We start from the raw sequence: 21,894 nt of genomic DNA on the forward strand, positions 1-21,894 counted from the left end.
TTTTTGAAAGAGAGGATTTCACTAAGTTTCCTGGTCTGGGTTTGAACTTGGGATCCTCTTTCTTTAGTCTCATGAGTAGCTCAGAGTATAGTAATTTACCACCACACCTGACTAGGGGTTGATTCTTTTTTTTTAATTTAAATTTTATTTATTTATTTATTTTGTCTTTTTGAGACAGTCTTTCTGTGCAGTTCAGGCTGACCTCAAGCTCACTTTGTTGTCCAGGTTGATCTCAAACTCACAATAATCCTCCTACCTCAGCCTCCCAAGTGCTGGAACTGCAGGCATGAATTGCTATGCCTGGCTCAGAGTTGGTTGGTTTTTATACTGCTTTCGTTAAAATCTTCAAAAAATAATATCTTATTTATTATTTAATTCCCCACAATAATGAGTTCCTATTGTGTGTGTGCTATTCCTTTCTTAAGATACCTGCCTAGGATACTAATTTTTTAGATACCAAAGGAATGGCAGTATATTTATCAATGAATTGTTAGGGATCAAGTTCTCTGGGAGCTTTTTATAAAATCAATGTTGAGGATTCCACAGTATTCTCTATATTGGTCAGAATGTTAATAGCATAGTTTTATGTACTGTTTGGGCTGAGAGGAAAGTAACTTTTTTGTTTTTGGAAAGTAACTTTTTTATCAGTTCATATTTGCGGTACATGTAGTTCACAATCATCTTGGGGAATGGGTACATGAACATAATAGTTTGATTCTTTTTAAAATTTTCCTTTCTTCCTGCCTCCCTCCTCTCCGTCCCCTTTCCCCATTTTCATTCTTGTTGATACTGTTAATCTTATCCATGTTTATGATATACAGTGGCATTCATTGAGGTTATTAGGATCCTGTACATGGCATATCTTTATTCTGCTTATTTCTCTTCCCGTGCTCCTCTCCTCTTGCCCACATTCTTTTAGATGCTGTCACATTTGTAAGAGATCTATCCTTTTGTCTCTTTTAAGTCATCCTTTACTGCGCTCCTTGTCTGTATTTTGCCTCACTCAGATAGAGATACTATACAGTATCTCAGCCTGTGTGCCTGCTTTATTTCACTCAACATTATGTTTTCCAGGTGTATCCATTTTCCTTCAGATGTCCCGAATTTACCGTTTTTTTAAATAGCCAAGTGCTATTCCATCCATCATACCACATTTTCTTTATCCAGTTGTCTGTTGATGGGTGCACAGGCTACTTCCAGGACTTAGCTATTATAAATTGTGTTGTTCTAAACATTGGTTCACATGTATCACTGTGGTATGAAGTCTTAGGCTCTTGGGGGAAGATACGTACAAGGGGACAGTGGAGTCATATGGTATTTCTAATTTTAGTTCTTTGAAGAGTAAATTTGCTGATCATTTAGTTCACATTGCTTACTGTGCTAGACATGTTATGTGATTGCTCAATTCTCTTGCTTTCAACATGACGATAATTTATAGACCTTCTATCTTACAGCTAATGGAATCAAAGTCACACTGCTAATAAGTAGCAAAGCTGGTCTTTGAATCTCAGTTTTCTGCTCTCAAATACTGTGATCTTCAAGTTCAAACCCAGCTTGGACAACTTAGTCCTTTATAGAAACCCTGTCTCAGAATTAAAAACAATAAAATAAAAATCTTGTAGTCCTCAGTGCTATAAGAACCATCCTCCCAAATTCTGATCTTTTAACTCTGTGAATACTTTATGGTAAAGCTGAATTGCTCTTGTAATAAGGTATCTTACCTCTGAATATTTTATATGATTATAATGATCTTATAAATACCTTTTTTTGAGAGACTGAAGTAACAGATGGAATAATGTACTTAAAATATATTGTGGTGAAAGACGCCAATTTTTTTATAGTGAATTAAATGTAAACTGAGATTTTTTGTCCCATTAACCCCAATTATTGTGGTTTATTACTTACGTATAGGAAAAGAGAAAGGAATCCCATGGATATATTTGACATGGCCAGACATCGAGTGCAAGCTCCTGTCAGAAGACAGTCCCCTAAAGGCTTAGACGCTACTACCTTTCAGAATATTCATGACTTTAATGTGCTAAAAGATAGAGGTGAGTATGCGCTGCTTCAAAGGTGTTTGGGATCTTTGAAAATGCTTGTATCCAGGGCCCTCAGTTCACGAGTGCTCTTTTTTTTTTCATAATTTTATTGAGAAACAAATAGCAATGAGAGAGTTTCAAACCAAATTGGTAGGACAGTTTCAATAATTAACACATTGCATACATTCTTCCTAGTGGTTAATTGCTGTACAAGATGCAGACATGATATCCTACTTACAAACACCATTAGAACAAATCCCTCTATTCATTAAGAGAATGTAACTATATATCTTAACCACTTTGAATACACAGATACAAAATGGACATTCATCTGTATCCCCTTTTTTTGTTAAGTTCCATTATTTGAAAATTATAGGTGTGTAAACTCAGCAAAATATTCTAAAAGAGTCCAGTAGCCCATAATAGTATTGGGTCTTCCACTTGACTGGCAATGTCAGAAATTGTTGACCTCAGTCCCCTACAGCTCAACATAACAGCATGGCTTTACTTCTTATACTTTATTTTTATACTTTTCTGCTGGATGGTTAAGACCAAGGTAAAGCAGGTATGTGTGCCTATGTTTATAGCAGCACAATTTGTGATAGCCAAATCTTGGAAACAACCAAGATGCCCATCACCTGAGGAATGGTTGAAAAAGATGTGGTATTTTTACACAATGGAGTATTATTCAGCTATTCAGAATGATAAATTCGAAGCCTTTATATTGAAGTGGATGCCACTTGAACATATACTCATAAGTGAAATAAACGAGTGCTCTTATTTGGGAACAATTTGGTTCATGGACAGAGAGTTTGGCAAAATTTTCTGTGTGTTTGTGACCGTGGCCACCTTTCTCCTACATGGACATGAGCATGGCCTTCCTCTCTAGAATTGTGCAATGAATTAAGTTTGCAAAGTGAGGTACCTGTGTACTGTTTCTCAAAAGTAAAGCTTCATTAATTTTGTTATAAATAAAACATCTGTACCCTTTAAATACTGAATTTGTCAGTCTGGTAGAGGAAGCTTCAATTTGACATAGACTGTTTTTTGGAGGGTACATAGATGCCTCAGTGTGGATGAAATCGTATGGATTAGTGTGAAGAAATGGACCTTGTATAATGGAGATGGGCAGCAAAAGGGAGCTTGGAAGAAAAACTAAGGAGGAGAAGCTACAGTGATTCGCGGAAAAGCAGAAGAGTATTGGTGAAAGCTGTGGGAAGAGGTGGATGTGTTGAGGAGGGACTGTGTGAGAGGATCTCAGGGTTCAGGTGGCTCAGAGGCACTGGTGATCTAGGTCTTCTTCTGTAGAATGATGGGATCAGAAGCCAGTTAACTTTGGAAAGAGGGTTGAGTGGGAGGCAGTTGGTCCAAGTTCACCCTGGGAGATAGCTTGTGTGGGAAGTGGAACAGAGGCTCCTGGAGGTGGGCTGCAGTGTGAAAAGACACCGTAGGGGGAAGAGGCTCGGGAGACAGGAAGACGAGGCCTGCTGGTAGACGAGAGTACAGCCCTTCGTAGGCGGGAGGGAGTGGAGAGGATGTGAGAGAAAAGAGCTGACCAGTTTTCATATAGCCTTAGTGAGAGTGGAAGAAAAATATAGGACTTAAGGAGTCCTCGGAGAACAAAAACCTTGTTTTAAAGATTTGATAGAGCAAGTCTGAGAGCTGAGAAAGCAAATTTTTGGTTGTGTGGTCATCGTAGAAAGCCAGAAAAATCTAGAATTTAAACTTTTTCATTTTCAAGATAATACCTGTCTAAACAGAGCAAAATTTTAAATATCTAAAGAAATAGAAATCACTGTCTACAGAAATCACACCTGTATACAGACACCATTAAAATTTTGGATTTTTATGGTCTTTTTGAGCATAACTTATACTAAAGTAAAACAATGGTATGAGTGTTACTTTTAAATTTTCTCTCTTTTTTTTTGCTTAGACTTACATATATCATAGTTTTATATATATATGTTATTTTTATTCTGTTTTATTGATAATTCGGCTAGGCATTATATTAAGCCAGTGAGTCTCAGAATTTTGTCTATAGAGTTTTTATTTTAAACTAAGCTATTCTTATTTTTTTTCCATTCTTGTCTCATATTTACTCAGGTTTTCCAGAAGCCATATGACAAATGATGACTTTCTCTGTGAAGTTCATAGAATGTGTATTTTTGTATTATGTTACAAAAACTTAATTTTAAATATTGCATATATATATATGTGTGTGTGTGTGTGTGTGTGTGTGTGTATGCATGTATGTATGTGATGCATGTTTAAGTTTTCTTTTTAAATTCAGAAGTATTTTTTCCCTAGAGGTCTTTAGTTTTTTAAGAGTGTAAAGAGAACTCATGGTGACAAAGGCAAACATAGAATTGAGCCATTCATTTGTCTGTGTCACCACATCTGTTCTTTGTTTAACCTGTGACCTAGTTGTTGGCATTGTGTATTTTTTTCTTTTTAATTTATGTATTTGGTACAGGGTCTCACTACACCGCTCAGACTTGTAGTGATCCTCCTGTGTTCTGCCTCCCCAGCACTGGGATTAGAGTGTATGCTACCACGCCTGGACTTGGTTGCGGGCTCAGCATGCCCGGGGGCTGTCCAGCGTGGTACGGTGCTGTATTTTTTACCCTGAGGCTCAACCTGGAGGTGGTAAAGCCAGGGCTGCATCTGGGTTTGAGTCCAGAGCCTCAGCTGTTCACTTTGCTCTTAACCATTGTTTAATTCTTCAGTAGTCAAGATGCTTCCTATTCCCCTTTTTATTTTTTTCCGATTTGGTGCTAGGGATTGAATTCAAAACCTTGCATATGTGAGGCAAGTGCTCCCCCATTTAGGCGTATTCCCAGCCCCTTAAGTTTTATTTTGAGACAGAGTCCTGCTAAATGTCCACTCTGGCCTTGTACTTGTGATCCTCCTGCCTCCGGCTTTCCAGTTACTGGGATTTGTAGGGATGCGCTAACCATTTTCACTATTACTCTTCTGATAATGTCTGATCATAAAATTTTTTACATATTTAGTGTCATTTCTTTAAGTTATACCCCAGAAGTGTAATTAGTGGGACAAAGGAAATGTTTTCAAAAAACATATATATATAACATTTTTCAAGAATACAAAATAGAGATATAGAAATGATACAAGATTTCATTAGACAAATAGGAATTTAACATTGGCTGCTATATTGCATGATGCTGTTTTCAAATTAGTTGTTCACATTACCAGATATAAATGTGTAAGATTCATTAAAAAGAAAACAAAGAAGTTATATGAAATTCAAAAGAAGAAAAAAAATCAGAATAAAAAAATTAAACATTAACTGCTGCTTTCAAAAGACCAGTAGAAATCGACAATACAATCATCTCAACCATTTTGCATATGTATTTCTAATCCCAGTTCATCCTTCCCATTGGAAAATTTCTTTCCCTTTCCCTCTAAGAACTGCTTTATTGCATCCCACAAATTCCAGTAAGTTGTGCTTGAATTTTCATTAAATTGTAGAAAATGTTTAATTTCTTGTTTAATTTCATCTGTAATCCATTGGTTGCTGAGGAGGGTGTTATTTAATTTCCATGTGTTTATGGATTGTTTTTGTCATTTATTTCCAGTTTCATTGCACTATGGTCAGATAATATGCATGAGATAATTTGTTTTCTTGAATAAACTTAAGCATTGTCTATGGACTAATATGTGTTCTACTTTAGAGAACATCCCATGTGCAGCTGAAAAGAATGTGTATTCAGCTGTGGTTGGGTGGAACACTCTGTAGATGTCCACTAAGTCCATTTGTTCCAAGCTCTGGTTCAGTTCTGCTACCTCTTTGTAACTTTTGTCTGCTTGACATATCTTTTTGGGATAAGGGGGTATTAAGGTCTCCTGTTAAGATTGTGGTACGAGATACTAGATTTTTCACATCCGTTAAGATTTGTCTTTTATAGTTGGGTGCTCCCATGTTTGGTGCGTACATATTTATGAGTGTTACTTCTTCCTTTTGTATTTTTCCCCTAACCAGTATGTAGTGGCCTTTATTTCGTTTGATCATTCTTGGTTTGAAGTTGAGACTGTCTGAGAACAGGATTGCTACCCCTGCTTTTTTCTGAGTCCTGGGGCATGTAGTAGTTTTCCATCCTTTGACTTTCAGCCTGTGAATTTCTTTAAGTGTGTTTCTTATATATAGCATAATGTTGGATTTGCTTCCTAATTTACTCTGCTAGTCTGTTTCTTCTAATTGGTGAATTGAGTCCATTTACATTGGTGGTTATAATTGAGATGTATTGCCTTATGTTTGACATGTTATTTTCCTACTGTTGGTTATCTATTTTTCTCCTGTGCTTAAATGTTTGCCCTATTTGGTAGGTTCTTTCTGTTCCCATTTGTGGAGTTGTGGTTGTTTTGATTCCTTTCTAGAATATCTTTTAGTAGTCTGTGTACAGTTGGCTTTGTCATCATGAAATTCTTTAGTTGTTGTTTGTCATGGAAGTATTTTACTTGTCCATTAAACTTGAAAGAGAGTTTTGCAGGGTATATCAGTCTGGGTTGCAATTTGTTTTCTTGCAAGACGTGAAGTACTTTGCTCCATGCTCTTCTTGCCTTGATGGCTTGTGAAGAGAAATCTGCTGTTATTCTGATGGGTTTTACTTTAAATGTGATGTTTCTTTTCTCTAAGCAGCTTTTTAGCATACTGTTCCTTGCAGAATTTCTGGGATCTTGATTATTATATGTCTGGGTGTGGTTTTAATTGGGTTGATGTTATTTGGAGTTCTGTATGCTTTGGTTATATGAATGTCAGATTGTTTTCCCATATTTGGGAAGTTTTCTGCTATTACTTCTGCCCATATTCTTTTTATATCATTTGTATTGACTCCTTCCTTCTCATTGCTGGCTGTTAGCCTATGTTCTTCATCTTTGCATCATCTTACAGATGTTGAATTATTTTTTCTTGCATCCTAGTTTTTAAGAGATCTTTTCTTAGCTTTTCCTTAGCTGCAATGGTATCTTTAAGGTCTGAAAGTCTATTTTCACTCTCATTCAAATGGTTTTGCCAGCCTGTGAATTAGATTTTAATTACCTGTATATCTCTTTGAATCTGCTTCATGCATTCTATTTATTTCCTATATTGCTCATTCAAGTATTCCATCGTTTTTCTATTCTCTATTTTTTTTTTAATCAGTGTCTTTAGAAGCACTTAGTTACTCTTTCATTATAGTTATCATTTCTTTTCTTCGGATATTATTTCTGATCTGATTTCCTCTATACCTTTCTGCAGTTGTCTCTTTACTTCTGACACTATTATTTCAGAGATTTCCAGTGTGTGATTTCCAATTTCTTCTATGCTATTGTCTCCTGCATTTGTTCTGGGCAGGCTCAGGGCCTGAGAATGCATTTTGTTCCTTCTCTCTGTTATTTTGTGTAGCACCGTCTTCTGACCTTTGGTGTAGAGCTTTGGTGCAGTAATTACCTTAGGACCTACTGATATTATTACCCATGTGGTTAAGGCAGTTACAGTTTTGTATTTACAGTATTACAATTAGAAACACTAAAATGGGTAGTGAGATTTAACAATTGACAAACTCTTATAACTAATGGGTTTGTATTTTAGACCATAAGAGCAAGCATTATGCCTGTATAGCTAAGCAGATATTAAATTGGGAATTTGTATTTAAATTAGTTACCCTAAGTTTTGTCTGACCACTTCCTCTTGATGTTCCTGGAGTCTTTCAGGCAGACTTTCACCCCACTTACCTGTTTCTCTCTCTCTCATGCTCTCATGTTCTCATGCTCTCATGTTCTCATGCTCTCATGCTCTCATAGATCTGGGTCTAGCAGAGTGTCTCAGCTTACCGGGTCCAGATCTACCAAGTTTGAACTTGTCCAGCTGGGCCTGGCTTGGGTCTGGCTGCTGTGCTGGGCTTCTTACTTCTGTAGCCCGTGGAGGTGAACCCGCTGTGCCCCACTGGCAAGCTGATCTGCTTCTGGATTAGCTGGCTGGATCTTGCCCCTACCTAACTTCTCTTGCAGGGAGTTCTGCCACAGGGTTGTACTCCAGGCCTGACTGCTGGCTGGAGGGAGGTTCTGGCAGGCCACATGTCCCATGCACCGGGCTGCTAGCTGGACATGGGAGGTTCTGGCGGGTGCTGGGCCTGGCTGCTGGCTGCATGCAGGAAGTTTTTTGTATGTGAACTGTATTTTTATTTTTAAGAACCACATACTTAATATTTGAATTCTTAACTGATAATTCATATAGTTCCAGCAGAGGTGAGCTCTCAGACTGTCATTTCTTCTAGTAAGGACATCCTTTACAAAGTTCCAGTAAGTTTACTTGCTTTTTGTAAACTTTTGATATTTATTTGGGAGGGAAAAATTAGCTAGTAACATTATTTCCATTTTTCAGCATGGTTTTTTTTTTTATTTTTTGTTCTGCTTTTGGAAAAGGATTTTGCTGTATAGTTCAGGCTGGCCTTGAAGTCACCAGGCTAGCCCTAAACTCAGTGGTGATCTTTCTGCCTCAGCCTCCTGACTACTAGGATTAGAGGCATACTCTACCATGCATAGCAGTTTTTCAGTATACAGATATTAGAGATGTGCCATGATTGCATAATCTCATGGCTTCCTGAGTCAGCCATGTGACTAATCCCTTGGCTGTATATGCCTGCATGTAGTGGGGAGGCAGCAGTAGGTCTGTAGAATGCCTCAGTGGAAGCTCCTGCTTATTCTGGGAGCTTCCTATAATGTCACTGAGTTTGCAAAAAGGCATTTATTAAAGAATATAAATTTCATGATCTTTATGGCTACTTTAATGTCCTCTGACTTTAGTAATAATTCCACTTTTGTTACCTATAGTAAAGTTATATAAAACCTTGATTTTTTTTTTTTTTTTTTTTATTTTTAGTACAGGGTCTACAGGGTCTCACTACACAGATTGGACTCTTAGTGATCCTCCTGTTTTCAGCCTTCTAAGTGCTGGGATTACAGGCACGCACCACCTCGCCCAGTCTCATTTGTCTCAGCTTGCCCTGGGGGCGGGGCCAACACGGCAAGCTGGAGATCGGAGTTGCTGCGCCTGCATAAGCAGGCACTTTAGTCCACTGAGCTATCTGGCTGGCCCTAAAGTCTTATTTAAAAAATAAGCTTAATTTTTAAAGCAGTTTTATGTGTACAACAATATTGAATATAAAGTACAGAGAGTTCCCGTATACTGTCTGCCCCCGCACACGCCAGCCTCCCCCATTATGGACATTCTGAGCTACAGTGGAACATCTTATTAGAACTGATGAGCCCACACTGAGATAGCAATATGTGTTCTAAGTTTACGCTGGGGTTCATTCTTGATATTGTATGTTCTGTAAGTTTGAAAACTGTTCAAAGGTAACATATCATTGTAATATGTCATATCAGAATATTATAATATACAGAATAATTTGCCTATTCAACTTTTCCTTCTTCATCCTAGTAGTAGCCAGTCATTTATTCATTTGTCTCTATAGCTTTGCCTTTTCTAGAATGTCATATAAGTTGAATCATATTATGTGTAGCCTTCTCAGATTGCCTTCTTTCACTCAGTAATATATGTTTAAGTTTTCTCCATGTATTTTCATGGCTTAATAGCTCATTTTGTTTTAGTACTAACATTTTACTGTATAATAATAGGCCATCATGGCCTACTTGCATGGGTGAATTTCTCCATTTACCTCTTGAAGTATATCTTGGTTGCTTCCATGGGTTGACAATTAGCAATAAAGCTGCTAGAACCATCTGTGTGCAGGTTTTTGTGTCTAAAATCTCACTTGAAAACAAAATTAAACTTTGTATTGTATGCCTCAGATTCAGAAACACGAGTTGATTTGAAATTGATGTACCCAGATCCTCCAAGAGATCGTCACACTTTAGAAATTCAGCAGCAAGCCCTGCTCAGAGAGCAGCAGAAGAGGCTGAATAGAATAAAAATGCAAGAAGGTGCTGAAGGTAAGGAACAGTCATTACTGTTTCAAATAGTATTGGTAAGTGGCTCTTTTGTTGAGTTGCTTTGTCTCTTGCATTGAGTTCAGTCCCAGACAGATCCCCTCCACAGGCAGTGTTTGATGTGTAGTCCCCAACAAAGAAAAATTCATCCCAGGGAACACTCTGATTGTGTGTGTGTGTGTGTGTGTGTGTGTGTGTGTGTGTGTGATGCCCATGGCTGAGAGGCTGTTGGCTGTAGTCAGCAGGATGAAGCTTAGATCAGCCCAGGTAACCTCTGCACTACTTGAAGGGACTGTACGTTTTTGTATCATCATCTAATCAGCAGATACAAATGCCTACGAGGAGCACAGGTACTGATGTTTAAGTAGAAGAAATGGTGATGAGTGAAACAGACTACTGCTCTCAAGGAATTTATCTCTTCTGGAGAAGTCAGATTCCAAATAAGTGTAAAGTATCCTAGGGGAACATGTAGGTTCTATGGGATTGCGCCCCTGGAAGCTGAGTGGAGCTGGTTGGCTCAGAGAGCACCGATGCAGTCTGTTGACACCTAGGCGTACTGCATGGCCCCCGCAGCTGTGTGTCATCCATTTTGCTGGCCTTTAGGTCATCCAAGCTAGCCAGGGAAAATGAGCTAAAAAATAACACCACCACAATAATCAGATAAAAATAGGAGGAGTGATCATGCCTATTACTTCGAGAAAAATTGACCTGTATTATGGTAAGCTGCTGTGGCTCGCAGAATCTGAGGCAGCTTTTGTGACCTTCTGAGACTGCATCAGAGGAGTAAATGATAGGAAGCCTTGGGCCCGAGTCTCAGTTGATTCGATAAACATTTCTATGGGGTATCTTCCCATCACCTGTACAGTTTTCATAACAACCTCGTGTATCCCCCAGTGGTAGCAGAATGACCACATGCTACAAGCAGTGCCTCATCTAGAGAAAGGAGAGGCGCAAGCGTAGTTTGCAGTCTCTGTAGTCAGGGTGGGGCTGTTTTTCTTTAAAAGTCTCATCTGATGATCGGATCTTGTGGGATCATGGCAAGGCCAAAAGTGATACCCAGGTAATCAGTACCTTGGGTGCTGAGGCTCTCCATCTGCTGTTGTGACATCCCTTTCTGGCAAACATGATGATGATGTGATTGATGGGAACACGGTCTAACTGTATGTCAGGTGCCTAGAATTGTACTTACTTTAATTGCCTGTTTAACTTCATTTGGCACCTTTATGTACGAACCATAGACCTATGACAGAAAATGGTGAAGGCCCATGTAATAATGTTTTTCTTTTTGGGGTGCCAGTTTTAAGTTCACAATGGTTTTATTTATTATATTCGTCAATGTGAATGGGAGAAATTTATCCAACTAGAATGGATATAGTTACACTTACTAGTAAGCAGGTAGCATCTTAAAAATATTCTGAAGTGTTGGAGGTGAAAAAGAATTTCTAATAAAGAGCTAGTCATACAAAATATTCTGGGCTGGGGAGATAGCTCAGTGGTCTTCCTGGCCAACGCAAGGATATGAGTTCGATGCGCAGTGCTGCATGCTGTGCCAGCCCAGTAACCTTGGGCACGCTGTGCCATGCCACTTGAAACGGTGTGGTGGCGTATACCTGTAATCCCAGCTCTGGGAAGGCTCAGACAAGATGACCACTACGAGTCTGAGCTGTGTAACAAGACCACGAACCAAATAAAGAAGATTTAAAAAAGAAAGATATTCTGAAATTTATTTTTGCTTCTTAAACGTTTTCTAAACTTCTGACCTTGCTTTTGTTCTCCATTGGTTACAGTTGACTTAGACACCATCCCAAGTACTAAAGTACGAGAGCACAGAATGGTAAGCAACCGGTTCGAATTTCTCAAGTTAGGTTTAGGACAAAAGTATTTTAAGAATATATAAATATTTCAAATTTTGAATTTTTCAGGAATATTGAAATAAAGACTAAATTTTTTCTCATCAGTGCAAGTGGGTAGAGAACTGTTAGTATAATATGCAGAGAAACATAATGGCTGGATTAGGTTCTGGTGCTGTGCTATTCGAGTTAGTCTCTTAGCTGTATGATTTTTGGTAGATTAATCTCTCTGCGCCTGTTTCCTAATCTGTAAAATGAATATAGTATATACCTCCAGGGATGGCTTAAGTATTAAATTAGTAATTTTAAGGCCTTTAGAGATAAGTTTGACATATAAGTTCTATTTATCTACTAAGTAAAAAATACGACACAAAGACTGTGGTAAGAATATATAGCAGTATGTATATGCTTTTAAGAGTATGGCCTGCCTCATGCCAAGTCCAGAGTTAAGTTTGCTTTCGTCAGTAATAGCAGCAGTGAAATAAGAGTCCATAATTAAGCAAGCAGTGGCGAGTTACAAAGAAAATAAGTAAGGTAAGAAGACAGAGTACGCCTGTGTTGAGGAGGTGGTATTCTTTAGGACTGAATAAAGGGAAGGGCTGGGGCTGAGCCCTTTTTTTTTTGATGGGCTGGATACTAGAGATTGAGGCTTTTGCACTTAACTATATTACCAGCTCTTTTAAAATTGTGTTATTTTGAGACGGGCTCATGCTGAGTTAGCCTGGTGTGGCTGGAACCTGTGATCTTCCTGTCTCAGCCTTCCAGAGCGCTGTGCTATTGGCATGCATTACTGTGCTCAGCTAGGGATAAATGATTTTCACTTAACAAATATTCAGGGAATATAGTGATACTGCGCCATAGTTGTCAGAATCAATTTTTTCTAAGTTTATGTTTAAGCACTGAAAAAAATACAAAACAACATATTTATCCCATAAGAAATACTGGAAAAAAACATAATTGGTTCTGAGGCCTAAAATTTATAAATTCACTTTTCCAGGACTTGAACAAATTTTGCTATGATTTCTTTTTTCTTTTTCTTTTCTTTTCTTTTTTTTTTTTTTTTTTTGGTACTGGGAATCAAACTCAGGGCTTTGTGCTTGCCAAGCAGGTTCTTGTTTTGCTGAGCTGTGCCCCAGCCCACTATGATTTCTTTAATCGCGCTTCTCACAGTTTCCTCTTAGCTTTACTGCTGATAGCGCTACCTCTCTTTGGAGCCATCGTTATGATTTTTATGCAAATGCAATGCAATGCAAGCACAATGGCAAATGTTTTAATGCACTAACACAAGCACTTGTCCGGGCAAGAGCAATGCTGAAACTAAAGTGTCACCCCTTTGTGTCCTCGGTGAGACACATGTGTGACTCCTAGCTGGTATAAGAGATTTTTTTCCAAGTTGGATTTTCAGTTCGACTACTGAGCAAAGTTAAGAACCCCAAGCAGATTGTTATTGAACTTTGCTGTTTAAGTGGTGGGAAGTTCGAGCTTGGAGCTATTCGATGTTCTATGGACCACAAACTGTTCCAAGTGCCTCTAGTATAGGAGTTAGCAAGAGTGAAAGAAATCCCTGCCCTCCCAGAGCTTACATTCTAGACAGAGAGACTACAAATGGATCTTGTGTATGTTAAACCACTGGGGGAAAATGGTAGCAGGAAAAGGAGGTTGGGAGCTTTGAGGTTTTGGAGGACAGCTTAAAATACAGCAGCTTGGGACCCTCTCACTAAGGAGGTGATGTTGGAATGACATCAGGGAGGTGACCATGGAAAATCCTGGGAGAACGGAGAGGAGGAGCATTCCAGGTAGAGTCCCTCATGGGAATGGTAATATGAGAAATCAGAGATGGATTTCTTGGTTTTGGGACAGGAGTTGCTATTTATAGTGGTGTAGAAGCAGGAAAAACAAATTGGAGTAGTTGGGAATTTAGTTTTGATATGGTACATTTTGAACTGTGTTTTAGACAGTTGAGCTGGCAAGTACACGGAGTTCAGGAGAAAAGATGAAGTTGTAAATACAAATGTAATCTTCCTGGCATGCTTACAGCATAGGGAGTATGTCTCACTGTAATAGTCTATATATATCCACCTCCAGTCTATATATATCCACCTCCAGATTATAGAAGGCTCAGCTACATTCTCGCTGTCAGGCCCACCAGCTAGTGTTGGGCTCAGTTTCGACCTGATGATGATAATGATTGTGTTGCTAATAGCCACCATTTAGTGCTCTATATTTCCAAGTATGCTTGTTTCTAAGCTGATATTTAAATTCTTATTGCCAGTAGTCACACAGCGAATAAGCAGTATAATCCAGATTTGAGCCTAGGCTTCAGGGTTCCTAACAGTCCCCTACCAGGTGGCCTGAGGTGCCTCTACATCTGTCTGGAAAGATGGTAGTGTGGTAGGTTTCTTTGTAGTGGCAGTTAAATACAAAATTTACTGAAATTTAACATAAGGGATTTTGGTTCAAATACTGGATTAATAGTAGATTTTGCCAAAAAGCAGCTCAGTGTATTCCACGTTTGTCATGGTTGTTTAAAAAAAGGTAAGCCAGGTAGAGAAGCACACATATAATCCAAGCTCTTTGGGAGGCCAAGGCTGGAGGACTGCAAGTACAAGGCCAACCTTTGCAACTTAGAAAGATTCTGTCTCAAAAATGTGAGCTGTGGGGAGAGCTGGGTATGCAGGTCAGGATAAAGAATCGGTTCGATCTCTAGTGCCAAAGAAAACAAACAAAAAATATTTTTTATACTCATAATCTTACCAGAAACTGGATTATATAAAAACCATCCAGGATGAAATGAGGGATGATTGCCATGGAAAAAATAAGGCACAGATGGATGTTGATCGCTTCATTAAGGATGGCGAGACAGAGGAGTTGGGCGTTATGTGTGAAAATGCTTAGAACAGCTGTTCGGACCATTTAATGTAGTTGCTATGATTGTCATTATCTTGCTAGAAAGCAGCAGCCACGGGGTGGTAAATTTACAAGGAGATAGAAAGTCAGCGTGTGAGAGTTCAAGAGAACTTGCTGATAATGAGGGATATGCATGAGTGGAGTTCATTTCCTTAAAAATTATCAGGCAGCTCATTGCTGAAATGTTCAACTGAAGGCCTGAAATCTGGTGGGAAAGTGCAGGGAGATGTTGTTGGATGATTTTAGTTCCTTTTGACATATAGTGATTGCTCTTTACACACACACACACACACACACACATTTATTTATTTATTTATTTATTTATTTATTTATTTATTTATTGTGGCCAGCTCAGCCTGCCCTGGGGCAGTGCTGGCATGGCATGTGGTTCCTGGGGTCAACCATGGTCCGGTCCTTGGAATTGCCTAGGCAGGTGCTTTAGACTGCTGAGCTCCCTCTGGCCCTTTACTATAAAATTTCTATCTGTAAATTTATCTCTCATCTGGGAACTCACTGTAATAGTCTAATGCTTACATTATTTTCTTCTACTATGTATGTCTCGCATCTGCTCTGTTATCACAATTGCTGTTATTGAGGGGATGTCCCCCCCTCCCCTCTGTGGGACAGACTGTTTGCTTCAGAGCAGAAGTTCTTATTAATTCAGCTTTGTGTTCCCAGTTCCTAGCATGGAAGAGGTAGTAAGTGCAACACACCAAATTATTGAAAGGATGAATGAACCTCCATTTGGACTCCCTGCTTCATGCTATTTTCACCAGGAGCATTGTGATACTTCAACCACAAGAGGGCAATAAGGGAGTGGAGTTAGAGAGTAATTTTTTTGCCAGACTCTCAGCACTGGAGAGATCAGATCTTCCTGTTGTCCTCATTGTCTTGGTGGGGTGGTATGTGGGAAGACTTTTTAGTGTTGTCTGGGCTCTGGAGTGTGGTGTTCAGAGGGAAGCAGTCAGTCCCGGCTCTCTTCCTGGTCTCCTGTTTTCTGGGAGGTGGGGTGAGGGGCACAGTGTGGAGACTTCGTGTTACCTCTTAGTACAAATTTGTTTTCTGGCACAGGAATCTCTTACAAATAGCCATTAATATCTGATGTTTCTTTTAGTCCAGAGAGGACACTAATGATTTCTTGAAAAATTCATTGTTGGAATCTGATAGTGCTTTTATTGGTGAGTATAGTACTATATTCTTTTTCGTGCAAAGTGATAAATTACTATTTTACTGCTTTAATGAATCATTATTTTCAAAATCAGAATTTGTAAAATGAACTTGGAAAGTTACAGGAATACTTCATACAAATACCTATACATGAATGATCATAATAGCTTTATTTCTAACAGCCAAAAACTAGAATCATCCCAGAGGTTCTTCAACAAGTGAAGTTAAACTCTGATTCACCCATAGCATGGAACGTTGCTCAGCAGTAAAAAGGAACTACTTGCTGAACACTCAGTAACTTGGATGACTTTTTTGAGAAATATGCTGAGTGAAAAAGCCAACTCTATTAAGTTACACACTGTAGGATTCCACTTTATTTTGAAAGGACAGAATTTAGAAATTGCAAATAGACTAGTGGTTGCCCAGGGTGAGGGACAGGGCTTGAGAGATGACAGAAGCACAGTTCTAAAAGGGCAGCAAGAGGGATCTTTCCGGTGAGGAGAGCAGTTTAAACAACTTGGCTATGGGGGTGGATACACAGATGTCACCAGATGATAAGATGGTATAGAGCTTGACACACACAGAGACACAAGTGAGAAATAAAGCTAGGGAAAACTGAGTAAGATCAGTGGATTTTATTAATATATCTTGGTTGTGTAGTTTTGCCAAACGTTACTATTGCAGGAAACTGGGCTAAGTACACAGGTTCTGTGTTATATCTTGTAATTGCATGTGAATCCACAGTTACCTTAATATTCTAGTTTAAAAGTCATGGGACTATTAAATCTTTAGAAGATACATGAAGGTACTTACAATACTTACAGTTAGGAACTCTGATCATAAATATTACTGCTATCCTAGAACCACCAGAAAAAAATCTCTTATATAAGTAGCATCTAAGGTCAGTTATATTTTCATGTGATAAAAATTCCAAATTAATTTGTTTTTAGTGTTTTATTGAGTCTTCCTTTCTAAAGGGGCTATACTGGGGACAAGGAATAAAGATAAGTAATCAGACAAGGCTGGGACGATAGCTGCTCTGTGCAGGCCACAGGGAAGTGTGCCCTGTCCTTCTTCCTAAGAAGGAAGAGTCTGGGCCGCTTGGTGTGGGGTCTTGCATTTCATCACACTAGACCTCACTGTCCACAGTCTGTCTTTTTGGCTGGTGGTCATTAAATATCCTATAGTGATGACTGTGATACTGCTGCTCTTGCAAACCTGATAGTTTCATTGTTTTTTAAAAAGTAAATGTAAAAAAGTTTAAATATATATAAAATGTACTGTTTTGACCTTTTTATTCTACAGTTCCAGGGTACCACCTCCAACATTCATTTCTATAACTCCTCATCTTGAGAATTTAACTCTTTAAACAGTTAGTCCCCATTCCCTTGTCCCTCCTATCCCTGGCAACCACTATTTTACTTTCCAACTCTGTGAATTTGATTATGTTGTACCCTTATCCAATGGAATCATACATTTTCTCTCCTTTTCTGGCTGGCTTAGTATAAAGTCCTTAAGGTTCATTCAAGATGTAGCAAATGTCCAACACCCTCTCTTAACAGCTGTATAATACTTTCATGTATGTATGTATGTATCTATGTATGGGCTACATTTTGCTTGTTCATTCATCAGTCAGCAGACTCTTGAGTTGCTTCCACCTTCTCACTGTTGTGAATAATGCTGCTGTGAATATGGGTATCTGCTGGAGTCAATGTTTTGGATCTTACCTTGGATCTGTATACTACCTGGATCACGTGGTAGTTGTGTTGTTCGAAAAGTTGCCTTAGTGCCCTCATTTTACATTCCCAATCAGCAGTGCAGTGTTCTGCTATCTCCACAGCTTCCAAAATACTGTTACTTCATATTTTTCATAGTAGGTATCCTTACTGGGGCGAGGTGGTGTCCCATTGTGGATTTGACTATTCGTGTAATTGTTAGTGATGTGATTGTCTTTTCCTGTGCTTACCGACAAGCTGAAAATCTTCCTTGGAGAAATAGCTATTCCTTTGCCAGTTTTTCTAATTATGTTGCTTTAGGTTTCTGTTAATGCAGTTATTGTATATGTTCATTCTAGATACTAATCCTTGTCAGATATATTACTTGTGAATGCTTTCTCTAGAGTTTCCACTTCACTCTAGAGATTGTATTCTTTAATACATGTAAGTTTTTACTTTTAATTTAGTTCAATTAATATTACTGTTGCCTGTTTTTGTTTTTTATTTTGTACACAAGAAATCATTACCAAATCTAATGGTCATGAAGCTTTTCTTCTATATTTTTTTCCTAAGTTTTACTGTTGGCATTTACTTCCTTAGTAACAGAGTATAAAAATATATGAAGTAGTAACTCATATCATTTCAGGGAGAAATAGGTGAATCCATTATTATGTTTGGATTAAATATGCTATAAAAAATGGACAAAGCCAGCATGCAGAAAATCAATGAAGGTGACTGGTTGAATTTAACAATGTCATCAACTGGATTTAATGGTCATCTATAGATGATTCTGATTAACAATAGCAGATCACATTCTTCTCAGACACACATAGGACACTGATGAAAGCAAATCATGTTCTGGGTCACAAAGGAGGAAAGAAATTATTCTGAGACCACAGTGAAAGAAAAAAAAAAAAAACAATCCAAAGTAGTGACAGAAAGTTTACTGGAAAATTCTAGTTTACTTGTTAGAATAAAATAGTACACAAATAATACATTAAATACTAAATTTACTACATTAAATAGTACATAAAAATACTAAAAATTAACTACTATACTCTAAGTAATACATGGGGTCAAAGCCAGAAAAACGCCAAGATAAATTAAATATTTTTAACTGAATGATATTGAAAATTCAACTTACAAAATTTGTGAGTTGCAACAAAATAACGCTCAGAAGGAAATTTATAGCACTGTATGCATATATTAGAAAAAGAGATCTAAAATCAGTCATCTTGCCTTCTCCATTAGGAAACCAGAAATGGAGCAAGTTAGATGTAAAGCAAGCAGCAGAAGAAATAAAAATGAAGAACACAAATTGGTGAAATTTAAAATAGGAAATCAAGAGAGAAAACCTGTGAAACCAAGAGCCAAGTGCTCCCCTTTGAAATAACCACTAAAATTGATAAGCCTCTAGCCAGGCTAAGGGGTGGAGACACAGAGAAAAAGACATAAGTTACTAATACCAGAGATGGGAACAGAGGGCATCAATACAGATGTCATGGACATTAAAAAGATGGTCAAGGAATACTATTGAACAATTCTGTACCTGCAAATTTGATAACATAGATAAAACCTGGCATTTCTTTGTGGTAATACTGCAAACTAGTAAGCGAGGTGAAATTCCCCAACTTGATAAAAGAACATTTAAAGAATCAGACCACTTCTTACCACTGTACTAGAACTCCTGATTTGTACAGTAAGACAGGAAAAAGAAATTAAAGGTCTGTTGAATGGAAAGAAATGTAATTGTCTTTGTTCACCGATGGCATGATTAATTGTAGAAAATCTGTAGGAATCAGCTTGAAAACTCTTAGAAAATTGTATAACTACTATGGAAGACAGGCAGCATCCTTTTTTTTTTTTTTTTTTTTTGAACCGGGGATTGAATTCAGACCCTTACACTTGCCAGGGAAGCGCTTATTCCACTGAGCCATCGCCCCAGCCCCCAGGCAGTTTCTTAAAGGTAAACATCTTACCATAATGTCCAGTGGTTCCATTCTTTGGTATTGGCCCAGGGGACTTGAAAACTTAAGTCCACACACTTACACATGTGTATTTATACCAGTCATGATGTGTGATTGCCAAAGCTTGAAAGCAACCAAGATATATTTCAGTAGATAAAAAAAAAAGTAGCACATGGAATATTATCCAGTGTTATGAAAGAAATGAGCAATCAAGCTACCATGAAAAGACATGGAAGAAACTTTTACCTTAAATGCTTGTAAGTGAAAGAAGTCAACCAGAGAATGCTACATACAGTACTGTGTATTTCCAGCTATGACATTTGGTAAAAGGCAAGGCCATAGAGACAGTGGTTGCCAGGAGTTAAGGGAGGGCAAGGGATAAGATAGGGAGAGCACAGAGGACTTTGAGGGCAGGGAAACCATTGTGTATACTACTAGTTATAATGAAGCCCAAAGAATGTACAGCACTGAATGTATAGCATGTGTAGGTTCCCTGAGAGTCCAGAGTGCTACTACGGTGACAGATGCTGGGGCTTGGGGAGCCGGTGGCTGCAGGGGAGTGAGGAACACCAGACTTCCTGCTGATGTGCTTTGAACTTAAGTGGTGCTAAAAATGAATTAATGGAAATATATACAAAAACTTAAAAATTTTATTTTGAATTTGTAAAATTCTTATGTCCCACCTAGTGAAATACAGTAATTACTATTTTTTTTAAAGATGGGCAATATAAATTTGGAAAACATAAACATCAGTTAAGTTTTCTGAACATAATTATTGCTAATTATGAATAAGAATACTGTATAAGAATGATTAGGTATAAGAATCAGTTCTTATTCTTAGAAGAGACATGCCAAAATATTAGAAGTGTCATGAATTCTCCACCTTTCTGTTTTTAACAAAGCAGCTCAACATAAACAAATATTATCCCTCAAAATATGCATAGAAATTAGAAAAGTATACATGATGATTCTAAATACTCATTTTATTATAATTTTTCTCTTGGTTTAAAATTTTCAAACACTGATGAAAAATTCAAAATTATATGGCCTGATGTTCATGCTCGTAGGCTATTGAACCACCAGAATGGATATAACAAAATAATCCCCAATAATATGAAGTGTGGGTGAGGATGTATAGAAACTGGAAGCTTCTTTCAATGTAAAATGATACAATTATCTTGAAAATGTTTTGATAGTTACAGTTACTATATTGTCCAGCCACTTCACTCTTAGGTATACACCTCCGAAACAGTTCTTCATGAATGTTTATAGCTTTATTTATGACAACAGCTAGCAAATGTCAACCAACTTGTGAATTTGCAGATAAAATGTGATCCCATTTGGTGAAGTACTGTTCAGTAATCAAACAAAATGTACTAATGACACGACACAGCAGTGGAAGAACCTCAGATCCCTTATGCTAAGGAAAAGACACCAAAGATTACCAGAGAGTTCCATGTATATGTTAAATAAGATAAATCTATTAAGTCACAATAGTGTTGATCTGGAGCTGGAAACTGATTGCCATTGAGCATGAAGGAGTTGAGGTGATAGAAATGTTCTAGATTTTAGTGATGATTGTACAACTCTGTAAATTCTCTAAAAATCACTGAACTCTATACATACAATGGGTGTGTGTTATAGGTTGTAAATAACATTGTGGTTTAGCTCTGGATGAAATATTTGAAACCATGTGAACAGACTTCATTCTGTGTGACTCATTTAGGTGCGTATGGGGAGACATACTCTGCCATAGATGATGATGCCCTCCCTCAGCCATCACAGATGTCTTCTGCGAGAGAGCGCAGGAGGAACAAATTGAAAGGACTGGAGTTTGTATGTATGCAATATCATTTCCCTTTAGTTTATAAGAGTGAGTGGTCTAGGTTCTGGCCCAGGCTATGTTTGTGTGGTCCAGTCAAGAGCAATTGTTTAGAAATGAAAGACATGGTCAACATAGGCTCTGCACCAGCTAGCTCATTGGTCCTACTTTTAACTATTGCCAGGGCTAGGGATTTAGCTCAGTGGCACAAGTGCCTGCCTGGCAAACCCAAGATCCTGAGTTCAATTCCCAGTACCTGGAAAGGAAAAAGCTTTAATTCTATTGTCTTGGCTTCCTCAAGGTAAAACAGTATTTTGTCTCTTCTGGTGGCTATAATAGAAGTTCTGTAACTGGTAAAGAAATTTGTCCTAGCCTGGTGGGCACAAGGTCCTAAATTTGATCCCTGGTACCAAAAAAAGAAACTTATCCTAATAATGTTAATTCATCACCCCAATCTTTGTCTTTCACCCTGTAGAACAT

The 21,894-nt window shown here is 38.0% G+C and overlaps 1 protein-coding gene across 1 annotated transcript in view; it reads left to right on the forward strand.

The window, feature by feature from the left end:
- Positions 1–21,894, forward strand: part of Cspp1 (centrosome and spindle pole associated protein 1) — a 161,319-nt gene that overhangs the window by 134,512 nt on the left and 4,913 nt on the right. The window contains exons 24-28 of the mRNA XM_023722388.1: positions 1,912–2,051; positions 9,849–9,989; positions 11,774–11,820; positions 15,858–15,921; positions 21,319–21,428. Coding sequence (XP_023578156.1) covers positions 1,912–2,051; positions 9,849–9,989; positions 11,774–11,820; positions 15,858–15,921; positions 21,319–21,428 — 502 coding nt within the window. The remainder of the gene's footprint in view (positions 1–1,911; positions 2,052–9,848; positions 9,990–11,773; positions 11,821–15,857; positions 15,922–21,318; positions 21,429–21,894) is intronic.

Source organism: Octodon degus, unplaced genomic scaffold (assembly GCF_000260255.1).
Source record: "Octodon degus isolate 3935 unplaced genomic scaffold, OctDeg1.0 scaffold00091, whole genome shotgun sequence".
In the NCBI taxonomy this organism is placed as follows: domain Eukaryota; kingdom Metazoa; phylum Chordata; class Mammalia; order Rodentia; family Octodontidae; genus Octodon; species Octodon degus.